The sequence below is a fragment of the Pangasianodon hypophthalmus genome, chromosome 30, assembly GCF_027358585.1.
Source record: "Pangasianodon hypophthalmus isolate fPanHyp1 chromosome 30, fPanHyp1.pri, whole genome shotgun sequence".
In the NCBI taxonomy this organism is placed as follows: domain Eukaryota; kingdom Metazoa; phylum Chordata; class Actinopteri; order Siluriformes; family Pangasiidae; genus Pangasianodon; species Pangasianodon hypophthalmus.
This window is the reverse complement of record NC_069739.1, coordinates 8,110,983-8,137,091: the sequence shown is the minus strand read 5'-3', so window position 1 is coordinate 8,137,091 and position 26,109 is coordinate 8,110,983. Positions and strand designations below refer to the sequence as shown.

At 38.8% G+C, this 26,109-nt stretch overlaps 1 protein-coding gene across 2 annotated transcripts in view; it reads left to right on the top strand.

The window, feature by feature from the left end:
- Positions 1-15,051, top strand: part of sh3rf1 (SH3 domain containing ring finger 1) — a 52,095-nt gene extending 37,044 nt beyond the window's left edge. For both annotated transcript variants that reach the window (XM_026918249.3, XM_026918250.3), the window contains 7 exons: positions 4,346-4,456; positions 5,999-6,126; positions 6,579-6,749; positions 6,935-7,218; positions 7,561-7,892; positions 10,144-10,511; positions 12,293-15,051. In XM_026918249.3, coding sequence (XP_026774050.3) covers positions 4,346-4,456; positions 5,999-6,126; positions 6,579-6,749; positions 6,935-7,218; positions 7,561-7,892; positions 10,144-10,511; positions 12,293-12,461 — 1,563 coding nt within the window. In that variant the 3' untranslated portion in view covers positions 12,462-15,051. The remainder of the gene's footprint in view (positions 1-4,345; positions 4,457-5,998; positions 6,127-6,578; positions 6,750-6,934; positions 7,219-7,560; positions 7,893-10,143; positions 10,512-12,292) is intronic.
- Positions 15,052-26,109: the final 11,058 nt, after the last annotated feature.

Genomic DNA, 26,109 nt, shown 5'->3' with positions numbered 1-26,109 from the left:
TCATTAAATAAATAATAAAAAAAAACAGGTTAGTTGAAAGAGTACTTCTCCAGCCAGCCAGCTTGAGTAACAGAAACAGTTGAACCACTATTGTGTTGTATATTTACATATAATATATCCGCCATTTATATATATACATAAGTTATGCAATGTAAATGTAAACAGTACACTGACAGTTGGTGCACCAGAAAAGTGTACGCCTTATCCCTGGGAATCTGAGAGGAAGTAACTGGCCTGCTGTGGGTGGGAGGAATGGTGTTACTATCTCTCCCCTGTCAATCACAGAGTGGGTGTATGTGAGCTCATGTATGAGGAAGAGGGCAGATAGCGCTTTCCTCAGAGTCTGTTAAGCTGCCCTGTGATGTAGCCTGAGCAGCAGTCTAAAAAGATACAGTGGTTTTGCTTTACATATCGCATAGGAAGCATGAGTTATGGTTCACCCTCACCAGTTAGCAGCTAGCTTGCGACAGCAGAGAGCGAGCTATCGGTTGGGAAATAGCAATGACTAAAACATTAGGAGCAACCTACAAAGCTCCCACCAGTTTCCACCCCCTCATGTATTCATATGTCTCTACTGTTCAGTCACAGAGGAAGTGAGTGGGCAGTTCGGAGGCTTTAGTTTCGGAGAGTGAATTTCCCACCATGCTCAGCCACCTTCCAGGCGCTCCGAAGTGCCGGAAGCCTGTGACGAAAGGAGCATAAACGCTTTAGTGTGAGTCATTCAAGTCTCCAAAAAACATACTCTAAATCTCAACACTGTCTCTGCACTTATTTCAAACACAAACAAAGCCCCCAACCCACACACACACACACACACACACACACACACACACACACACACACACACACACACAGAGTGCTATGGGTTAATGACTGATCTGGCAGCTTTAACTTAGCCTCATCATGGTCATGCACAATTCATTACACGTAATAACTGTTAGCTCTTCGTGTTCTGGAACCCACGAGCAAGAAAGAGGTACTTTCAGGTCATGCAGCTGGCAGGCTGGGGATAATTCTGGACCAAGGGACCAAGATAAAGGTGTCCATGATTGATGTGTCCTCTAGGCAGCTATACAATATGCAGAATCCTTGCAAAAAGACTTCCTGTGCACCGTGAGAGCGAGATCAGGAAATTGAATCAAATCTGAAAGGGACTAGAGGATGTTATCCTTTCTGTAGAATTATTACTTCACTCGTGTCCCTGTTGACTCCTATTTTTGTGTGAATCTGCATTTAAACTTGTTTTACGTTTCAAGTGAGACTTGCTGGAACTTCCTTTGCTTTACTGTTCTCTTAGGGCCTCCGGAGATTTTCAGCATTCTGACTTTGAACCATTTTGTTTTCGTTACTGCTTGTGAGTGGTGTGGAATTTCTCTTCCACTTTTCTCCACTTTTCTGCTGATACGCTTGATGCGTATGTAACTCTATGATGCAGGTACCAAAGGTTTTATTTTGCTGGAGTTAAAAAAAAAAAAAATTCTGCCAACCCACACTTTTTTTTTTGCTATTTTTTAAAAAGCTTTTTGTGGCATTGGTTACCCGTGTCGTGTTTATATGGCTAACTGTTCTGTTTTTAGGGGACCATGAAATGTCTGTTCAGTATAACACACTCGAGAAGCATCCTTACTCTCTTATAGTTCAGTAGCAAGTAGCTGAATTTTACCTGCTTAATTTGCAAAAGGCAAGCACACTGCTGAAAAGAAATAATTAAAAAAAATGTTCAAAATTGGAATTCAGAAATAGAAGAAATTTTTTAGGGGTAATGTTGATCCCTCCATCCAACAAGTTAGTTTGCTTTGTTGAAGACATGGATTTATGATAATGTTGACATAAAAAGCTGTGCTGCTCTAAGGACATGCCTTGACAGAGCATTGACTCAGAAATCAGTTAATGAAGGACTTGAACAACTCAACTGAAAAAAAAAAAATGGTACAAGCCAACACCCAATCTCTCCACCCCCCTTAGTGAACGTACCATTCTCTTTTCCATTTCCAGTGGATTGTAATGTAATGTAATGTCAGACATATTACTAGTTTACATCCATTTTCTATAACCGCAGCTCTCACAGTAGTGCTGATTGCACAGCAAATCACAGGTATATATTAAAACACTTGTTGTAATATGTTTATAATTTCTATAATAACAGCTCATTTAGAGAGACTTGCATTGTGGACGGATTAAAAGACGTTCTGTAAGGAGACTTTTTTTTTTTTTTTTTTGCTGTTTTGTGGTTCTTCTGTCTTATTAACTTTGAGAAAGTGAGGGAGTGAATATTTATAGCTGCTGTAACACAAGTGAAAGCAGAAACCTGTTTTGTGGACGTTCAACACTAAACGTAAATGGATAAAAATTTATGTTCTTTAATAAATAAAAAACAACTTGTAATCGTTTGGTAAATTACTGTGATAAAAGAGGAATAAAACAATTTGGGATGTTATAGGAAAAACATTTTTTGGTGTTAATAATGTGGCCTGGAAAATCGAATTCATTTGTACCAAAATGCGATGCGTCTCTGCTCTGCTCATAGAGGAGGAATCGAGGAGCTGTTTAGGAACTGATACTATAATAATCCTTTAACTATAACAATCTCAGTGACGATGGTCAGAGTGTTCGTTAATAATATCATTTCAGTTTCAGTAGACCCCAGTGTCTGCGTGAATGAGGAAAAAAAAAAATCACAAATTGCAGATTTTAAGAGAGAAAGAGAGGTACTTTACGTATTTTATATTAAGTGGAGGGCAGCATATAAGAATAACTTTGAACAAGGGAATAATGTGCAGAGACGAAGAAGAAGCAAGTCTGATTATGATGTTAATGGTTTTTAATAAATTTTGAATTAAAACTTAATACCTCATTGGTCTGAACGAGCTGATGCGTTGCTGCACATTAACATTTTATTCATTTTAACTTTTAATCATTTTGGCAGCTGCTTTCATGTAAAACATCTCACAAGTGAGGCATTATGCAATCCAAGCACAGAGCTGATAAATGTTTAAAGTGCCGGATGGTTAAGGAAGAATAAAAGGAGACACAGCTGAACACTATCGTTGGAGCATGTGCTAGCACTCAGGCCTAGGAGTCACTTACTAACTTTATAACCAAATGACTAGCTCAGGACGAGCTTTCAGTCACAGTCGCCTGACAGACCAGCAGGTTCAGAACGCTGTTGATATAACAGTTACCGGCAGTTTATTTTACTTCACACATCCAACAACCGGAGAAAGAAAAACTCTACTTTCTTTAGACTCCAAGAAGAAAGCTTTTCATTTGTTTAAATGTAGCACGGTTCATAAATTTCTCCTTAATGCTCTGCTGCACACTGCTGTTCTTCTCCGAATCCCACCACCTTCTGCACTAGCAGACAATATTTCCAGAACATGAAAGGACAAAAAGTGATGAGTGCAGCGCAGCACAGAAAAGAAAACGGTTATATAACTCTAACGCTAGCACAACACACTGCCACCTTGCATTTAAATACTTCATTAAGCGAAAGTGAAGACGCAAGCTCAAATTACGTCCTTCTGTGTAATGAGAGAACACCGCAGCTCATAGCCAAAGCTTTTCTGCCTTTTTCTTGAGATGAACATCAGCAGAGGATAAAGACTATGGCTATATAGTGTCGCCCTTCCCAGAGATTCAGGTACTCCATAGTCTGTATTAGTGCATTAATTGTTACTGGCCACTTTATAGCCTAATTAACTGGACTTCTGGACAACTAAATCATGGAAATTTGGAGATTTCACTTGCCCATCAGGCTTGCTAATGAATGTATGATTTGTCCACGCCTGGATTTGTCTGTACTGAGAACATCTGGAAATGTTTGTTAACATCTGTGTGCAGAGGTCAGGATTTCATGTCTAATCTGATGGCCTGTTCTCACTCTTTTATACAGTGAGTTGCTTCACACAACTTCACCTTTGCGTAGACAGTAATTAGCTCCGCTAGATCTCTCGAACAGCTCCAGAGGGGCCGTCGTGTCATACGCTTCTGCCGCTGCCAAAGATGAGTTCTTATTGGTTCTGACATTTTCAGGTCAGCTCTGTTAGTTGTGTTAAGTTGAGGCGGATTGTTCTCCATGAGAGCAAGTCGTGTACGCTTAGCCAGGCTTATAGGCAGGGGGGAAAAAAAACGTGAAGACAGATGTGTCTCTTTGGGATTGAGTTCTGTTTTTCTTAACATCCATCACGTTCAGGCTTGTCCTGTCTCTTTTACGAGGATCTGAGACATTCCCTTGACTTGACTTTTTTTTTTTTTTAGAGACTGTTTTGTGTCTTTAGTCTCAATATTTCCACAGGTTGATTCTGGTTAATTGACGCGCCTGTCTTTCTGTCCCCTTTTCATACAGGTTCACATTTGCACAACAGGCCTCATCGTCACTCCACCTCCGAGCAGTCCTGTAACAACAGCGACGGTCTTCACTTTTCCTCCAGAGACCAGCTATGCCTCCATCCCAGTGGTCAGTTCCAACACTTTGTATTCACTTCTCTCTGGTGCGGATCTGTGTAGTGTGCGAATGATAAAGGTGTGTCGTGTGAAAGGGTCACGATTCGGTACATTGCTACGTCTACGACAAGTCAGTCAGGTATTGTGAAGGGAATCGGTGTTTGAAACGTCTTTGGTGCTGTAGAGAATTGCAGCTGCAGGGCAACTCTGGGGTGAGGATCTACTTCAGTCACATGACTAACTTTTTTTACATGATGAACTGTACATGATGGTTTTTTTGTATTTCAAAGCATATAAATTGATGCAAAATATAAATCTGTTTTTGTAAAAAAAAAAAAAAGTCAGCGTGTAATTTATATTTCAAATACATCCGTTCAAGCATCAGCTGTAAACCAAACCGAACACACACACACACACAAGGTGAAATTAGAAAGCAAGAACAAGACCAGTGTGCCATCTGATACTAAGACACCCCCCTTCAGTGCTCTCTTGGCCTTAGACCACACACTCATGTCTGTGAGTGATGGATGTGTCTGCGAATGCCTGGGTGAGTGTGTATTCTGTGTGTCTGTTCCATATCTCTACATTTTCAATGCACTGATTTGTTTGGAAAATGGCACAATATGGTTTAGAGCAGCAACACTGCAGTACTTTATTTTAGACCCCTTACTTTAATAGCTTTTAAGTTTTCTAGCCAGCACATCAGGAAACAAATGGTTACTGTTAAAGATGAAGAATCTGAGAATAAATGTGGTTTGTGTTAGGCTTTGGACATTGATGCATACTGAAAAGATTGTAGATTGCGAGTAATTCTTTTTCAACAGAAACGTCCTGGCATATTCAGTTAGGTTAAAAAGTGTTCCTGGGATAAGCTCTGGGTTCACCACAACAGTGACCACGATAAAGTGCTTACTGAATGAATCAATGAATCAATGGATCAATGAATGGATCAATGAATGAATCAATCAATGAATGAATCAATGAATGAATCAATGAATGAATCAATGAATGAATCAATGAACGAATCAATGAACGAATCAATGAACGAATCAATGAACGAATCAATGAACGAATCAGTGAATTAATTAATGAACTAGCGCAATCCATTCCAAATTTTTGATCCATTTTAAAGTTTATATGATCGTTACAGGTTTACAGATTAAAAACCTAATTTTTAAGCCCATTTTAGCCCATTTTTGACATTATGCATGTTCTCTGCAGATTGTAGCACGTAATCTGTTTTGTAAACCATGCTGTTGTATTGCGTCGCTACAATGCTTTTTTCCCCTCCACACACATTCACAGTGGAGACTACGACATAACAGAAAGCACCCATTACAGGTTTTATATTCAAGATGTTTTATCATGTGTTACTTGCTATAGTTCCTTCTCTTGATATTTTCACAGAGCAGTTTGCAGTCTGCTGAGCTAAAATATTTATATTCTCTATTGTGTTACTATGTGCTTTTTAAAAGTTTTTCTAAGTATTTGGTACTTAAGAGTGTAACATGTAATGTGTGAAAGTTTATCAGTGTTGTTTGCTCGTTTATTTCAGGACACTTTGCCTCCTCCTCCACCTCCTCCCCCACAATCCTCCTCTGTGGGCGCTGCGTCATCGTTGGCCACAGGGCAGAGGCCGTCCCCCACTGCAAGTGACCAGAGTGGACGTCAGAGACCGACTGTGTAAGTGTTAAAACAACACACATACATGCAGAAAATATATGGCTGTGCGTGTTTTTCATTTGCTATGCGTGTGAGATTTTGCCTCTGGTTGACCTCGCTGCTCTTCCTTCAGTGGCAGCTGAGCATGACTGAGCACAGGTGAGAGTTCAGAGGTCAGCACTGTGGGGGGGAGTGTTGCAGTTGCAGTCTCTCGGGTCCCATCCCAGAGTCTGACTCTGAGTTTATCCCCTGACCTTTCACCTCTTGCTTCAGCATCACTCTCACTACCCTAAAACATGCGTGACTAATCTGTGTCTGAGTGTCTTTGTGACCTCACACTGTAAATGATGTCCTTATGAGTGATACGAGGTGGTGGTTCAGCTTGACCTCATGCATAAGGTTATACACTTGCAGCGCGACTCTTCATAGAGGTGGTAATTCAATTTTTTGTGTGTTATCTCTGGGTCTCTCAGATATGTTGCGATGTTCCCGTACACACCCCGTAAGGAGGATGAGCTGGAGCTGAGAAAGGGCGAGATGTTCCTGGTGCTGGAGCGCTGTCAGGACGGCTGGTTTAAAGGAACATCCATGCACACTGGCAAGATCGGAGTATTTCCTGGCAACTACATGAGTCCTGTCAGCAGGTACCTTATATACATACACACACTGGTCATTGGTTCATATTAGTTCAGCTGTTTTCATGTATTAATTGCATTTTTTTTTTTTTGCTTTCTACTTTCCATCTTTTAAATCTCAGTAGTACTTTCCTTCTTAAATAAACCATATTCATATATTTAGATGTTATTTAAAATTTATTAATTTTTTTCAGAACGGTGGCAAGCAGCAGTCAGCCCAAAGTGCCATTAGCAATGTGCTCGCAGGCTGGACGCGGCATCACCATAGTTAGCGCCTCGTCCTCTCCGATCGGAGCTGCCCTGGGTGGCGTTGACCCCAACAAGCCCCTCCCTATTTGCACAGGCCCCGCCCCTTCAAGCCCCATTCCGGCGGCCGTAGTGACAGCAGCTCACATGCCTCCTGGTCAGCATCCCAAAGTGCTCATGCATGTGACGTCACAGATGACGGTGAACCAGGCACGCAACGCTGTGAGGACCGGTAAGATATCACCATATCTCTTACACTGTAATGAATAATTAAAAAAATAGAGTTTTAAATATACACCTCCTTCTGTAATTGAACTTATTTAATTGTTGCAAATTGCCAGCAACATTATGGTTTTCTCAGGCATAAGTCAAGCACGGCTAATTAAAATATTGCTCGATGTTTGTGAAAACCTCAGAGTTTGTACTGAAAACTAGCCTCCGAGTTGCATTTGTGCCTAATTGAGGCTTACACTAGTTACTAGTCCACCAGTATTACAGAGGAAATATTGTATAGAAATAACATTTTTGGTCACTGATTAATACAGTCCATCCTTTTCTTTTGGCACACACTTAGCTGTGTGCCACAATCAGGACCGCCCCACTGCAGCCGTAACGCCCATCCAATCCCAGAACGCCGTGGCTTTCCTGCCTCACCTGGCTGTGTGTCCGCAGCCGTCACCTGGCAGCGCCTCCGCCTCAAACCCTACGTCAAGTAGAATAGGAGTGGCTATGGGCTGCGCCGCCGCCTCACTTACCCCACCAAACATCAGCGCTGCTTCTTTAGAGGTCGATGGCATGAGACCCAGCGCCATGGTGTCACTCCCGGTCGCTCCTGGTAACGCCAAGCCTCTTGGTGCCACCGCAGCAAATCAGGCTCCTGCTTGTAAACTAGATAAGGACTGCAAGGTGAGGAACTGCAGTTTCATCCAAGAGTTTCAGTTTGCTGATGAGGATGATAACTGAGAAAAAGTCGAGAATCATATACATATATTATCACACTTGGGCAATTGTGTGTGTGTGTGTGTGTGTGTGCTCATTTACTTCTTCTAATTAGCTAATCAACTAGTCTTTAATGGCTTGAATCGGAGAGAGATGTTCTGCAGTGCAGTGCAGTGCGTGAACACCCACTAATGGTGGCCTGAGGATACTTACTAGCATAAAACATCTGCTGTCCTGGAATCTGTGCTGTTAAAATGCTGAATCAAATAACATGCAGAGAATACTGCCAAGAAAACCAAGCCCGAATTTCCATGATCCTGCATACATGTTGTTTTGTGTTATTTTATCACATGGCCATGTGTATCTGATTCTGTGTATCACAAAAACCCTTTTTTTCTGGTGTACAAGATTGATCTATTTGAAAATCACAAACATTTATTCGTAAAATTTTTCTAAACCTTATGCTTTCTTATGTAAGGGAAAAAACACGACAGGGTGTGTTATAGGAAAATAATCAACACTATCCATTTTTCATAAAAAAAAAAAAGATGCCATATTTTTTTATGAATGTGTTTAATGTTGTGGAACATACAGAAAACGTCCTGTGACTACTCACGGTATATCAGCTGTAAACAGTCATTTCTTTGCCAGTCTCTTTTTTTTTCTTTCTTTTGAAGACAAAAACACAGCTTGTCATGTTACCGAGAAATAGCAAAACCCTCTGTCTTGAAGACTTAAAGAAAAGCACTGACACTGGAGACTCATCCATAAATGCTAAATCAACAGAGATGGTGAACCTTTCTGAAAGGAGACTTTCATGTGCGGAGTCCACCCTACAACATCCCTGTCCAAGTCACTACTCTTACTATAGAAATGATCATATATTTGGATGAGCACATTACCATAAACCTAGGAATGACTATTAAATAATTCGCTTTCACTGCTCAAGGTTTTGTCTGTCAGCCAGGAGCCTCCTCCACATACGTGATTTCCCAGACTGGTACTTCTCCTATCCATCTGAGTTAGACTGATGATGTTCCTCTTTTATTTTTCCTGGGATCAGGGATGTCAAGCATAGCTCACATTTTTCCTCCAAGAAATGCAGTTGATATTCTTAAAGCCGTGACACTTCAAGGTGATTTTGAAGAACTTGCACCATCTAAGACTGACTGTCGCCTGTTCTGTGAAAAACTGCACTTGAGGACACAACAAAGATTACAGTTGATAGTTGAAATGCATGTGTGTGTCTCCCTCTGTGAGAAAGAAAATGGTAGCAGTATTATGTATTATTAATGAAAAAGAGAATATTGAAAGATACTGTATTATATTCCAAGTTGGATACCATTGCTAACTATTATATCACATTGTGTATAGAACTGTATCAGTAGTTATAGTCGGATACTAATTTGGATTACTGTGTAGCTCACTAGTAAGTAGTTTTGGGACGTGGCCGAATAATTAGCCAGATTACCATTTTCATGACTTTGTGAATCTGTATAAATGCTCTGCTTGAAAGCTAATCAGTCTGATCAACCATTTACCAGATGATGATACTTTCTTAGGATACTTACGCACATGCCGTCTTTTCCTCAACTGCCAGTGCAGGTGTTACATCCTATGGGAAGTGGTTGCTTTTAAAAAAATGTTGCTGTCAGCGTCTTTTCCTTTATAATGGTCGCCATTTTCGCCTCTAAAAGTTACAAAAAAGTTTTAGAAAAGCTCCCATCTTCTGATCAATTCGGTAACTCATTGGGCAAGTAAGAAAACACAAAATGGAGGAGAGCATGCTAGTAAAAAATAATTTTTGTTAGTGAGCATAAACAGTATAATAGGATTTAATTAACAACGTAACTAAAAATAACTTTGGATATTGACCTATAGGGATGCGACGTCCCAGTTTAACACGCAGCTCACTTCTGTTTCTGTTCTCCTGCACTGACTCACTTGGCTAAACAGACAATCAGAGACTCTCGATGCTAATTTAATTTCGCTGATGAGTAAAGGTGACCTTGGTATTCTATCAGCCATTAGAAGAAGTTCGAAGATGTTTTATAGAGACACAAATAGAAGTAGGTGGATCCTGAAACTGTGATAAAAGCATATGAGAGAATATCATGTGTTCATTTTTTTCCCCATGTAAGAATGTAAGAACATTTCAGCTTCTGTCTGCCTTGTTGTGTGTGTTTATGTAAACTCCTGTACTCTCTTGTTACTTTAGAGGGAGAAGAAAGGCCTGTTGAAGCTGTTGTCAAATAAAAAGAAACTCCGCCCCTCTCCCCCATCTTCCCCAACTCTGGAGGCGGAGCAAGCCGTTGCCGCGGACATGCCGCAAGGTGCCATGGCACCTGAAATGCCCGTGCCAAACTCAACAGCAGTGGCCAGTGGAAACCATTCCCGGACCGGGCCCTGTCCTGTGGAGGCTGAGACACCTGCAGCTTCATCATCAACATCATCATCATCAAATACTGATGCTGCACGCAGGAGTGGCTGTCAGGAAAACTCCGCCCCCATTGCACCGCCACCACGGCAACCATGCTCCTCTCTCCTGTCCATGCAACACGACGGACGGCCAATAGTGTGTGAAAGGTACAGACACATCAGGTCTATCGCTTTTTTTTTTTTTTTTTTTTCTTTTTTCTTTCCTCTTCTTTTTTTCCCCCCTTAGTGCTCACTCTGACATATGTACACAGGAGGTCAAGTTTATATGGCTAAAAAAAAGACAGAACATTAGTACTTTTGGTTAAACAGGGCTTTACTGATATGACTATTCTGTTATTTGAGTTTGATCAAATTCACACTATATATACAGTAGTCATAGTTTCTATATGAAAGGAATAAAATACAATAGGGAGCATGCTGTTTAAAGAAAATAATCAACGGGAGAGTAGTTTGATGCTGTTACCACCCAGGCGTTGATTATTTTCCTATCACATCATGCAATGGAGAGTTTTATTCCTCTTATACCACAGCATTTTGCCAAGAATTACAATTTTTGCTTTATTAAAGAATGTCATAACTTGTATCTGTTTATAGTCATGTTTGATTTTGAAATAATGGTTCCTATTATTCCTTAACGTTGTATAGTCATACAGTCATTCTCTCCCCATGGTACTGAGAAAGTGCAAAGCTCAGACTCCTCCGCCTTTAAGCTTTTCCCATGTCGGAAATCTTACTTTTTACTACTATTTTCCTTCCATTTCCTTCCAAAATACTTCTTTACCATTGAAGCAAACCTAAGGCAGAGTACTTAATTATTAATTTCATTAATTTAATTAAATATTTATAAATAAAAAGTGTTATCTGTACTACTCGTGACCTGCTCATGTGTTTAGTAGCCACAGAAACAGCTTTCAAGGCAGAAAGTGTAATGACTTGGAGTACAGTTGTCATCTTGAAAACTTTGATCCCTCAAAATGAGGCTGAAGTTGGCCCCTTATTGGGCAGTTTCTAATTTGGATTTTACGTTCCACCTTAATAGGTCCAGTAATTATGTTCTTGTGCCTATAGATGGCTCCTTGAAGTACACTAATATGACATGTTGATGATAATGATGTTCTTTCGGCTGCTCCCATTAGGGGTTGCCACAGCGGATCATTGGTCCACATATTGGATTTGGCACAGTTGTTTTTTGTTTTTTGTTAAATACGCCGGATGCCTTTCCTGATGCAACCCTCCCCAGTTTTATCTGGGCTTGGGACTAACACTGGGAGTGCACTGACGTGTGCAACCCCAGTGGCTGGGGTCGGTTCCTTGGCCGGGAATCGAACCTGGGCCGTGGTGGTGAGAGCACCGTGACCTAACCGCTAGTCTTCCAGGGACCCACTAATATCACTTATGATGATAACCATAAAAAAGGCTTTATATTGTATGATCTTAATTATATGATTTTGCCGTATGCGTGCAGGACCACATGATTTTTAGCACATTGCAAATGACTCGTGACTTCTGGTCGCACCCTGAGGTTCACTTTTTGTGGCTCGTGCTGCAAGGATCAAACTGGTCGAAAGTGGTCCGGAGCAGTTTGTAATTGCTGATATGGCTGATAACTGTGCAGTTGTGCTGGATAGCTCAGTTTCATCCTGCTTTTGGGTTGTTTCACTTCTTATAGTTGTGTCTCGCTCGTGTGACGTGCAGAATTAAATCCCGCAGCAAAGAGCTAAATGACTTTTCTTTCACAAGTGGATGTTTTGCTTAAGTCATTTACACTGAAGGTCAATGTTTTAGACTCCACCTCCTGTTGCTTTCTTTTCATTTCCTCCATTCACTGTGTGTGTGTGCACTGCTTACTGTAACCCTAATGCCTCACCCTGTTACAGATGCTTGAACGCACGTGATTAACCTGCATGCTGTTGGCTGTTCCTGTGCAGGTACCGTGTGGTGGTGTCTTACCCTCCACAGAGCGAGGCTGAGCTGGAGCTGAAGGAGGGCGACATTGTGTTTGTGCACAAGAAGCGCGAGGACGGCTGGTTCAAAGGCACACTCCAGAGGAACGGCCGAACCGGCCTCTTTCCCGGCAGCTTCGTCGACAGCATCTGACTCACACACATGCTTGCTATCAAGCAAAATTATGCCAAGCTGTTATGAGGTTAGCAGCTGCCATTGCCTGGAAAGCTCCTGGCAATGACGGGCAGAACGGACAAGGATCAGCAGTGTATATGTGAGAGTGGATCTAAGCACAAATCAACCCAGTTTTTTTTTTTTTTTTTAAACACAACCTGGACGCCACGAGACTGTCACAGTCTCTTGGAGCAGAACATACACTTGCAGTTTTACACAGAGACATAATAAAATAAAAAAAAAAAAAGCACATATCTCAAGCACATGTATAAAACAGACAGCATGAGACAGCGCTCACTTGACTCAGACTCAAAGGAGAGTAGAGCTCGTCATGTGATAATCCGTTAATTTATGTACCTGTATTTCAGAACGGTTTAAATGCGTGCCTTGTACGGCATCACTTTATTGTATATAAGCAAACAGAGCTTATCTATGAGTGAACTGAGCAAAGCTGGAAAATATGAATTTATTATACTCATTTAAAAAAAAAAAAAAAAAAAAATTGTAGTTTTGGTTGTAGGGTATTGATGGATGATTAATGTGAACTATGATTGGCTGCCCCTGATGTGTCGCTGATTTGCGTCGCTTGGTCATCGGTGGACGGAGTCGGATGTCATCGCTGATTATGCATTGCTTCGACAGAATGGATGTTGCTCACTGCCCAGTTAAACTACTGTTGATCATCCTGAAGATAGTTGAACTTTAATTTACTACTGATTTAAAAAAAAAATACTGATATTCGAATTTGATCCAGTGCGTATAAATATACATGCAGAAATTGAGATTACATGGGTTAGTGAATTCCTGAGCAAAAAAAAAAACAGTCGTTCATTCGAGTCGTTTGAGTGGATTATCAAGCGTCGAGGTTGCGGTGGCTCATGCACGATGAATCGCAGTGAACATGACTCAGTATTGCAGAGTAAGAAGTGGGGATGTAATGAATCTGCTGTAGATTTTTCAGTAACGGGGTTTAGAGGTAGTGTGGTTAATGCTTCTGATATAACTGTTGATATTTAAAAAAAAAAAGAAAAAAAGAAAAGAAAATACACTCCATAGAAAGCATCTGAGCGGTGGTGGCATAGACGTTTAACTCAAATTGTACTAATTATATTTCTATATATTAAAGTATGATAGCTGCTGGCTCCCTTTATGTGTTATTTTGGATATGAGAGTACGACTGACAGCTGAGTGATGGATCACTGAAGCACACTCATCCTTTTACTCTTGCGTCGTCTTGCGTAGTTGTTGTTGTTGTGTGTGATATTGTGTGTCTGTGTGTGTGTGTTCCCCGATTTACAGCTAATTTTAGTCTATTGCACTATGCCCGACAGAGGAGGGATTGACCTTTTTGATCAAGGTGCAACAGATGAGAGCTGCGTGATGGCTCGGAGGCCACAAGTCCAGCGTCCCAGCGCGTCCGCTTCAGTGTTCTTTATTTTGGTCATGTTTGCCTCACAGTTTCATCAGTAGTGGTCATGTCCGTCATGCGGGTCATTTTAAACACCTTATACATTTGTGGTATAATCTTAGAGCTGTTGTGCAACTCAAGCGAGGTGCTTGATTGTCAAGACATTATGAAATATCAAGATTATACCACAAATCTATGGCTTATTACTCCTTATTACAGGTTGCAGACTGCTGCTATTGTCACCCCTGGCATGCACAAACATGACTTCTCCTGTTTTTTTTTCCCTAACCATCCTCTTCTGCACACAATCTCACAATAATAAATAATGACTGATGTACTTAAAGACTCACTTCAGAAATCCAGAATTAGCTGATGTCATTCTTTTTCCAGATGACTCATTGACATTTACTGTCTTTTTTTTTTTTTAACATTCGTGTCATGATCCAAATCAAGACGTCTTATAATCGTGACCAAAACCATATGCAGATAGAATTTGTCCTTTCCATAGTTTCTGGAGACATTTCTACCTGATCCAGTGTTTGACCTTCATCATTGAGAACTGTAGACGCATCTTTAGTTTGATTCTAGTTAGCGAACAGATATTACAGTGATTGCAAAACGCTGTTTACGAGTGTGTGCTGGTGTAGGAGGACCTCAATGAGCTAACTAGCTGGTGTTTTTTTTTTTTTTTTTTTTGGGTACACTTTTACGGGAAGCTCAAGTGCCTGTTCTGTGTTGTCGAGTTCACCCGAGATCATCCTGTCAATAAAGTAGCACAAATTCAAGAAAAAAAAAAACATTCAGGCAGAAGCTGACACACTAGTTCACTCTGTATCATCTTTATTTTTTCATTCATACACACCTTTTTTTTGTTTCTTTTTTTCTACATAGCTGTCTAGGCATATCCTCATTGTGCTAGACCAAACGATTCTCATGCCTTAGAGAGACGCAGTACTAAACCTGACTTGAACACCTACTCTCTTCATTATTATTATTATTATTTTTTTTTTACTCTTTTTGTTACTGGTTTTAGTACATGCTCGACTGTATGTCTGCTAGTGGTGAAGTTGATCTCCTCATATTCAGTACTAAATCATTGGAAGAAATAGTCAATTTTTTTAATGTGCTTAACTGTAATTAAAGATCTTGATTTCCAAATGACCCTTTACAGTGCTGCTCTTTTTTTTTGTTACTAATTTACACCGGAAATCTTCAGTTCACGCTGCACACCGGAGTCAGTGTAAAGTTTTATGAAGATTCATTTCTCTGCTTACCTGGAGGACCTAAAGATTAGTAAATATATAACCTTTAATGAGTGTTACATAGTGTTATGAACGTGTGTTAATACTGTACATAAAGTTTGTTCATCCTGGGCTGAATTTTAGCAGTACAATGCAGCAGTACATGTTTGTGTAGAAACATTACAAGCTACACTACAAGCTTCACTACCTGCTGAAAGTTATTTCATCTAAATATACTGTATATGATGCATCCTCCAGGTTGTCCCTACAAGGGAAGGAAAGTCTTGATAGTTTTGACCTTGTGGAGACATTCTGGGTAAAAAAAAAAAAGACAAAAGGTGGTTTTTTGGTTACTGAGGTTAAGGTTAGGGTTAGATTTAGGTGTTATTTAGCACAGCATTATTTAGCTTCCATGTTAAAACAAGGTCCTCACAAGGATAGTAAGTCAAGTGTGTGTGGATGGATGGATGGATGGATGGATGGGTGGAAGTGGAATGGACAGGGGAACAGCTTGGTGTCTTTAGCTCATGGAGGTGTAGAGGGAAAATTAAGTCTTAATGTTCTGACACAATCAGAATACAAATGAGAATGAGGAAACGTCTGCAGTCTCGCACGTACACGAGATCTGAACTAAAGCACTGCACGAACGAGATTGCATTAAATATTTTTTTGTTAAAGTATTATTATTAAAGTATTAAACATTAATGATTAATTAATGATAGATGGAGCTTTATGATAACTATTATTACTTTGCTTTTAAATTTAGATGACTAATAAGTGAGTAATTTTAAAATCAATCTTATGTTGTGACTGAAAAATCCTATGCGAATAAATATTGTGTCTGTAAAACAATTACTATTATGACTATCATAAACCATTTTATCTGTTAATTATTAGTGAATGGCTGATTCCTTTAACCAGGAGAGAAATAGCTTGTTACTGATGCACATTATCATTAGAATTATCATTAGAAGCGTTATGGCGGCACCTAGTGGTCAAGCTTTAACATGCAGGTTTTTTTTTTTTAATGGACCAAATTTAGGTATAATCAGTGAAATGTTCAATGCATAATTTTTTGATATGATTGACATGACAAGCTGTGTTAACCTCAAGAGACAGAGGAACTAACTTGTTTCCTGCACATTCCACAACATTAAATGTAACTATAAAGTGATAAAAGTACATTGTGTCATTCCTTTACAAATAATAATTGTAATTGTTGCCAAATTGCTGAGGTGTAAGAGGACTTTGACACATGCTGTAGGAAAATAATCAGCTTCAGGGTGGTAACGGTTATCACACGACTTCATCACTGATTATTTTCCTATAAGAGGTCAATTGTAAACTGTATTTTCTAACAATGTTTCTGAAGTGATGAATCAGATGAACTACAACTTAAGATTCAATTTGCATAACAGATCTTAAAAAAATAGCCTAGTTAATCTTCTATATAAAATCATAATATTGAAGCAAAATGTACAAAAGTATGAGGTTTGGCAGAGTGTACATAGATACTGTAACCCAAAGAAGAGTAGTTAAAATAGAAAAGGCCATAACTGTACACTATACTTTTGCTGCAGATTAATATTAATGTAACTTACTTTTAAAAAAAAAAAAAAAAAAACAGTTGCAAATTTCCACACTAAGTAAAAAAAAAAAGTCTATCAGAACTAGAAATTGATGCAGCGTAAAGATTGTCTAGTAATGTCCTGTTTAATTCAACTTAATTTTATTTGAAGAGGACTTTTAACACTAGACACTGTCACAGCAGCTTACCAGTTCTACCCCAATTTTCTAACAAGCTGTGATAAATAATTGTATTGTCCTGTACATGTATGAGACTTTCTGCAGAAATCTGAACAAGCTGTAGTAGCAGCTTCATGGCACAAGATGTCGCCAATTAGCCCCTTTGCCATCGCTCTGTAATCAAAGCCCTAGAAAGAATAAATAACTAATTAAATAAACCAACATTTTTAGATTTACAATAATGATTGTAATAATAATTATTGTAATTGTTATTATTTATGTTTTTAAATAAAAATTAGTGCTTCTAAGCTAACACCTGGTAAATTTGTCTTTGTTATTTCCAGTCTAGGGAAACACACTTGCTGGTGAATATACTGATGGACATTACAGCTTTGTCTCAAGTTCACGTGTGTTGAAAGTAGTGAAGTTAATACTGCAGCAATGTCCAGTTTGGCATTTAATGCTGTCAGTAAAGTCACATGATCGATGTTGCTGTGTGGATCTGGATCGCTAGAAGGTCAGATCCTTCTCCATCTATGTGCAGAATTTACACCATTTCTGATTCTGATTATTTCTGGTCTACTTCCTTTTTCTTGGCTGCTTTGGGAGTAATTTCATGTGAATTTCAAAACCACCGTCAGCTGATTCATGGGCACAATGTTAAATAGGTCAGTTCAAACCACAGCTATGTTGAATTCTCTAATCTGATTGGTCTGAAAGTCTTGATTAATTTTCTAAAACAGCAGCTCGGACAGTAGATTTGGTTGCAAGTTTTTTTTTTTTATCAACATGCTCATATTTTAATATGTTATTGTTTCTATAGTAACAAATTACACGTAGACTTGTATTATAGATGGACCACATCCATGGATTAACAATGGAGTTGTTGTTATGGTGATGTTTACTGTTAGGAAGGATTTATTCAGTATTTTATAAGGAGTCTCCAGTGTTAGGGCTTATAACAGTCGGAGGTAAAATTTAAACTTTATTTGAAACTGAAATTTTGAAATGGAGGACTTTGTGGGTACTCTGTAACATGACTCTGTAACAACTGTTGTGTTGATTCTGTTCCTCAGTCTCCCTAGGGGTCATCTAACAAATTTCATTTGAGCTGATAAAGTATAGAAACAGCTTTTAAATTTGAGGCGAGGAAAAAAATTAAAATTTGAAAAAACTTTGCTTGTTCAGGTATAATTTCATCTAAGGGAAATGAGCCTGAGAAAATGATGCCTAAGACAAATAACAAATATGATACTATCATGTAAGATAAAACTACCACATGAGGAAATATATAAATAAATATTAATACTGCATATAAAATGTAAATTGAGTCATGGAAAGAGTGATGTAAGAGATTTTCAAAAATGAGAAATGAGACAACGGTTGTTGAAAGACAAAGTATATAAAAGAAAGACACTCAGGCAGTGTGACAGAGTGTGTGTGAGTGTGTTTCACTTTGAGGGATCGGTGTGTGTGCGGAAGAATCAGTAATGATGAAGTGCTTGTATCTTTTGTCTGTTGTGTTTCACGTCACTGCAGGTGAGTGAAGTTATTTTCTATTTTCTATTACAGAAAGGAGAGAGAATATTAGCCAGTTCTTAGTTCAGCTGCTTTGTGTTTAGTTCATGTGCTTTCTGTCCAGACTGGGTTTACAGTAGGCCGGAGTTCAGCCCTGTTCCTGAACAACCAAACCAAACACTGTAAAATGTTTATCATTTAGAGTTTTAAATAAGAATAACTTTACTTCCTACAGTATCAATAATATTAATAGGGTCAACAGAGATGAACACATTCAATGGAAATATTTGATTATGGCTTTATATTTTATAAATGTAATGTTACTAAAATGCTAAATTTCAAGACCAGCATGTACTTCAAGTTAAATTGTCTAAAGACAGCAGTAATCTTTGTACGCAAGGTAAACATACACGTCATATCTTATGTTATAATGAACTTATTTAGACCTGTTCAGCTTTGATCATGTGGATTTTTAATTCCTGATTAACTTCAGTCTAAAATGTACTGATGAAGAGATGAAGGCTAATGAATAGCCCACAATGAATTAATGAATTAATGCTAATGAATTCTACAGTGAGATTATTTTCCATCCCTATAATACTTACACTGTATGTTTTTCTACTGAATTACATCTCTCACAGTCTCTGTTTTATTGAATATATCTATAATAACTCATAAAGTGTAATAGAAAAGTTATTTTCCTGTAACTTGTACGTCACTTCTTCATTTTGGTCTTAGCTATAAATAGATGCGTGTGAATTTCACACCTTTTTCTGCTGTCCCTCTGTCAGTGACCACCAGCTTCACTTCCTACATTACGCCTTATTTAAACTGATCAGCTTAAAGCAATTCTGTAGTATTACTCTCTCCAAGTGCTCTTTATTTTCAGATGTAGTTGTAAAATGGTCTCTAACCACAGCTTTCTAACTGCAAGTGGCTCTCTGGGATTTAAAAGGAAAAATACACACGCAGTAGTTAGGAACACGGCTGGGGAAACAAGAGATTAGGGGTTTTGAGTCCAGCTGATGATGTTCCACTACTGACCCTGTGTGTTTAATAAACCTCTTAATGATAAACTGGACAATTCCTTCAACCTCCTGACTTGTTTTTTGCTCTCACCATCAGCTGTGAGCTTTATATTGACAGAGGTGAACCTTTCCTAATCAAACCCAACACTAAAATATGGTACAATCCTAACTAAACAAAATACAAACAAATAAACAGAATTATTTGCTTGCTGGATGTACCAATTTTCAAATTATTCCGAATATTATTTTCTGTATGAACTAATAATTCTTCAGTAGTCAGTAGTAGTAAAACAGACACAATTCATGATTTTGGAATTAAATGTACTGAAGCACATGTATTTTCATAAACTTTTGTTGTGAAATGTTGTACTTCATATTGTATTCAGTAGATTGTGAGTTTTTGTATGTTTGTTTCTGTAGGCTGTGCTCTCTCTGGTGATAATAATCAGGTAGTGATCACACGAGACAAAGGTGCTTCAGTGCTGTTACCCTGCTCCTGCTCTGACCTGCACACCAAACCTCAGAAATTCACCTGGGAGAGTGACAGAACAGGACGTCTGTCAGAAATGTTAAATGATGAACACTACCGTGGCAGACTTCAGCTGTTTAATAACATTTCTGCTGCTAATCTGTCTCTGCTCATATCTGACCTGAGAGAAGAGGATCAGGGAGGCTACAGATGCAGCACTGAGACGGAACACAGAGAGGTCAGGCTTTATATTAAAGGTAAAGCATTTAAATACACAATAAAAGATGATATTCATTGTGAAAGCAGGTTTAATGTTAAGTTAATATCTGGTAGGCCGATATTAGAATTATATGACTACATCATATAAAACACTTAAAACCTCACACTTTACTTAAAAGCCAGAGAAAAAATTACAGAATTACAGAAAAAATTACAAACCTTTACTATTTAAGAGTCAGGGTTGAGTTGTAACAGAATACAAGTAACAGTGTTTTATTCAGAAGATTTATACAGCCCTTGTTGTTGAATCATCTATATATCTATAAATACCTTTCAAAGCTATATTCTGTAGATCTGGCATATATGTGCCAATAGCAAGTAAAGCAGTAAAGATTTATTTTATTTGAAGTCATGGATTGATTGTCATCTTTATTGAAACCCGAATTATGGTCACCCTGTCAATCTGTTCACATCAGAACATAAGAGGATTACTCCTGTAGGTATCGTTAACCAATCCAAGGTGTCTAAATTTATTATACAATATTTAATACTTAATGTGTGTGAATGTGAAGGGATTGTCTGGTGTCTGGTGTCAATCCATTTCTGTTGCATATCATACAGCAAGCTACCAACCAAAAACACTGATCAGTAAGAAGCAAAATCAAACAAAAATGACCTAAACACACTATAATTCTTCCACCTGTGCCTTTAAAACATGTATTTTAAAAGTATTCTGAAAGTAATCTTTTTAAGTAATGAAACTGAATATGTTACTGATTACATTTAAGAGAGAATACTGAGTATTCGGTCATGGATATATTCATATCAGTGGTCATAAAGGGTTTATGTAAGTATCATGTAGCCCTACGACAATGTCCATTAAGTAAATGTGTTATCTTTGTTTGCAAAGGAATGTACATGCCTCAAACAAATATAATAAACTATTTTATTGTTTTTAATGCATAGTTAAATATCTTAATTGGGATTATTATTTCCCATTATAAGAACATCATTAACTGAAGTAAAACAATTAAAAAGATTTTGCAGTTATTAAAATGAAAGTAAGCCAGTATTGGTTCAGTATTGGGCATCTGAGTCCTGATATTGGTTTCATATTGACAAAAGGTGATTACTCATCCTTAAAAAAAATCTGCTTTGATTTGCAGCAAAAAATGTGATTTACAAGCAAGAAGCATTAATAATTGTAGAACTTCTATTATTAACTGTAAATTTCACTTTTACAGACTGTACACTTGTGAAGAATGGAGATTTTGAGCAGGTGACTGGGTTCACAGGAGAGTCTGTAGTTCTGCCCTGCGTCTGCACTGACCTACAGACAAAACCAAAGTCTCTAAAATGGGAGTTTATGCCAACAGATTCTGGAAGCGATCGTTATCACGAAATTTACCCTGAACAGACTGGACATCACAGAAACAAAGTCAAACTGGTCAGTAAAAACTCTCCAGGAAACCTCTCTCTACTCATATCAGACCTGACTGAAGAGGACCAGGGACTCTACAGATGTTCTGTACAGGAAAATAGAAGACATTTCAGCTTATATGTTAAAGGTACATTTTTTCATTAATGACTATGAGCATGCTTTACTCCAGTGTCATGTGCCATATTACTAACAGTGATAAAAACAGTCATTAATTTTAATAAACGTTGTCATTTTTTATGTAGAAAGAAGCGAAACTTCAACACACTCGAGGAAAACAGACACAACACCTCCATCAGAACAGCCTCAGAGTAAAACAACAAACTCTCCACCTGCATCATCCTCAACAACACTGGAACAAGATAAAAAGCAGACTCACAGCAGCCTCCCTCTAGGTGCCAAAACTTTCTGTTGTAATCAGCAATGAAAAAAACACATCCCTATTATTAAATTTATTAACATTTTTTGGTGTTTTATTACACAGTTTTTGGCATTTTGGCAGTTTTATTGTTGGTGGCACCCAGTGTAGTGGCATTTATTTGTTGGAGATACAGAGGTACACGCTCTCACACACACACACAAAACAGATTTTGAGATTAACTGAAAACCTGTAGAACCAAGTCACTCTGTATAAGGAAAACTAAATTCTGTAGTTACCGCTAGAGGTGTGATTTCTCAGGTCTTTTCTCTTTAGGAGGAAGATGTGGAAAGAACATGATTACTGAAGGACGTCCAGACTGTAAAGGAAAGCAGGAGGATCAGGTTAGTGTACATGCAGGCCTGGGTTCAGCTGCATTTTTATTATCATGTGGCATCTTTAAGTCTTTGAGTTAGAAGATAAATGACTGAAAAGGAACTATAAAATTTCATCAAATTCTCATTGTCCATCAGAGATGTACTGTATTCTTAAAAATCTACATTCAGTTCTGCATGGCTTCTACAATGTTATAGCAGATTTGTTTCTACCTTAGAGCTTTTGTTGTATTGTTCTGGGAAAGTATCTTCTGTTGCTTCTATCAGAACAGCACATGGTGTAAAGAAACATTACACCGTTAAGTATAAAATCAGATTTGGAGATTTGTGTCATCTTTACAGGATTTTACTTGCCTCTTGGAGTTAACAGTAAAGTCAACAGAATTTATATGCGTGTTATATGTATATTTTTCATGTTCTGTCTTTCTACAGACTGTACCTGACGTTACTTACTCTACTGTAACCCACATTAACACAGCCGGAGCAGCACGAGTCCAGATCAACATTGGAGAGAAAACTGAATACACCAGCATTATAACAAATTAATAAAAAGTAAATATAGACACATTCTCAGATATTATAGAATGATTCTGAAAACATACTACTGTTAGACAGGATATAACTGAGCAGTTTAAAGATGAGGGCTCACTAGTGGCAGCCTGGTGATGCTGGGATTTGAACTCACAACCTTCTGACCTTAACCACTGAGCTAACATTGCCATAGTTCATTCATATATAAATGATGTACTTATCTAAATAAACTCTGTGCATGACCTTTTATTTTTCATTGTGCTGAACATGAAAAGAATATCTTTAATGCTTGGTGATATGTGATATCACACGTGTTTGTGTGTCTGTGTATATACTGGATGTATGACAGTGTGCTTGTTGAGTGTGGAGTATTACACAGTATTCTCTGTGCATGGCGCAGCGTCGGTTAACTGATGCTGTGAGAAAGAGGAAGTAGCCGCTCTCCCATCAGCCCCCATGCTGCCCTGGCCACAATCATGTGGTTACTCTGACATGCTGAGAGTCAGATAGTTAGTTATGTGCACAACTGTGGTTTTATTTAGCACTTGATAACTGCCAGAGGGGGTGAGAATCACCCAGATGCCTTCCTGTGCATGCGTGGGTGTGTGTGTGTGCATGCATGCATGCTAAGACCATTCAACAAAGTCACAAAGTGATGTATGATAAAGTATTTGCAGTATACCACTGTCATATGGACATTTTGTATTGAAAAGCTTGCTCCTGGAAAGCATACTGTAACACTTCTCCTGGGTTGGGTCGGGAGTGAGGAGGTGGGAGGCAGCCTGAGGACAACTCAAAAAGGCTCTTTATTCTCTGTATGTTTACTTTCGCTTTTCAGCTGACTCATTCAGAGACACTCTCTCTAGAGGTTTATGTCTCTCTCCCCCTTACCCTCAACTGCTCATGGCAACACAGAACATTCATTAGCCAAATTTCCTCCAGGTGTGTGCTTCTTACCACTCACTCCGCCCTCCATTCACAAACTGGTGCTTGACCACGCCCCTGCTTCCACACATAACTTAAAAAGCATCTGTGTTCTGGGATGCTAGGGACATGAAAATAGGCATTGTGCAGGTCTACTGATGTGAACCAGTCCTGTGGTTGCATGCTATTCATTACATCTGACAACCTGAGCATTCAGTTTATTAGCAGGGAGCAGACTTGGCTCCCCACCATATACATCAATAATTTAACAAATATTAATCTTCTTAAAGATGAACAACTCCATGTATCTTAAATTCATTCACAGCTTCACACTTTTTAAATTCCGTTGAAATATGTAAGACTTCCCTGGGTTAGGTCAGTAATGAGGAACGGGCAGCAGGCTTGGGGCAACTCTTACAGCTTTTATCTTTAATTTAGAACTTTCAGTTTTCAGCGCTGATCTCATGCTCTGCACAAACATGGCCCTATGCTGCTCAGCTCTCTCTCTCTCGTCACTTGTTATGGGCCCTTAAGGCAGAAAAAGACCCAAATAAATAAACCTGCCAGTTCGACCCGCCTCCTCGCCATCCACAGTTGACGCTCAACCACGCCCCCACCACCACAAAACACTAATTACTTATTTGAGTGAACAGTTTAAAAACCTACAAACCAATACGCCACTAATCTGATCACCTTTCTAGGTTGTGCTATTGTGGGGGCAGTGTGCTCAGCACCCCAATTAGCTCACCAGAGTTATTTTTGTACCTAATGGTCAAAATGGGAACTGCAACAAGCATACATAGAGGCCCGTTGAGGCAGGAATCACTCTGCCCCATGCTCGGTCTATGAATATTTTCAGTAAAGAACAGGACAGTTAATGACAGGGTTGCAGTTTTTATGCCAAATTGGGCTAGTTGAAAATATATAATATACCCATAATGCTCCATTATAAATGAAATCTAATAAATTTCTGCAAACAATGGCAAAATGTAAGTGTAGACAGAGTGTGTATGATGTAAAGAACAAGTTCTATTGTCCGATACACGCACAGTCCACTTTAATATGAAAACCTGTACACCTGCTCATTTATGCAGTTATCCAATCATGTGGCAGCAGCACGGTGCATAAAATTGTGCAGATACACATCAAGAGCATCATGTTCACATCAAACGACAGAAAGGGGAAAAATGAAATCTCATGATTTTAACTGTGGCTTGGTTTGTTGGTACCAAATGGGCTGGTTTAAGCATTTCAGCAACTGCTGAGCTCCTGGGATTTTCTCACACAGCGGTCTCTAGAGTTTACAGGGAATAATGCAAAAAAAAACACTGAATGAGCTACAGTTCTCTGGGTGGAAATGCCTTGTTGATAAGAGAGGTCAGAGGAAAATGGCCAGATTGTTTCTAGCTGCCAGGAAGGATATAGAAATTCAAATAATCACTCTTTACAACTGTGGAGAGCAGAAAAGCATCTCAGTATGCACAAAACATTGAACCTTGAGGTGGATGGGCTATAACAGAAGAAGAACGCCTTGGACTCCAGTCCTGTCAGCTAAGGACAAGAATCTGAACCTATCATGGGCACAGACTCACCCAAACTGGACAGTTGAAGATTAGAAAGAAAACACCTTGTCTTTTTCTAGTCTTCAGCTGTCCAGTTTCGGTGAGTCTGTGCCCATGATAGCCTCAGATTCTTGTTCTTGGCTGACAGGAGTGGAACCTGATGTGGTCTTCTGCTCTTGTAGCCCATCCACCTCAAGGTTTGATGTGTTGTGAATTCCTAGATGCTTTTTTGCTCACAATGGTTGTAAAGAGTGAATATTTGAGTTACTGCAGACTTCCTGTAAGCTCAAACCAGTCTGGTCATTCTTCTCTGATCTCTCTCATCAGCAAGATGAATCAGCCTGCAGAACTTCTGCTCACAGGATGTATTTTGTAAGCAAATGCACAAGTGTTCCTTTTAAAGTGGATGTTGAGTGTATACTGCAAAGTTTAGGAGAGAAAAAGGGAGGTTATGAAATGGATAAAGTCCATATATCAGAAATGCAAGTGCACCACAGTCAACTTCCCAAATAAAGATTAAGAAAAAGATGAAAAATGTGTCACTTTCCCAATGTCTGAATTTTTTTTAGGTCTTTTGTGCGATTTTTGAGATACAGATGGGCTGGAAATTTTGCTAATTTTGCAACCCTGGTTAATGATATTACGTCTTCTGTTCTCATCTCTCTAACAACAGGAAACACACCTGCTGTATCAAACACAGTCTAACAAAGGTATGTCTAAAACTGTTCAAAACAATCTACTAGACTGTGTGCTAGATGATGTATGATGTATGTTGTCTATTATGTGGTTA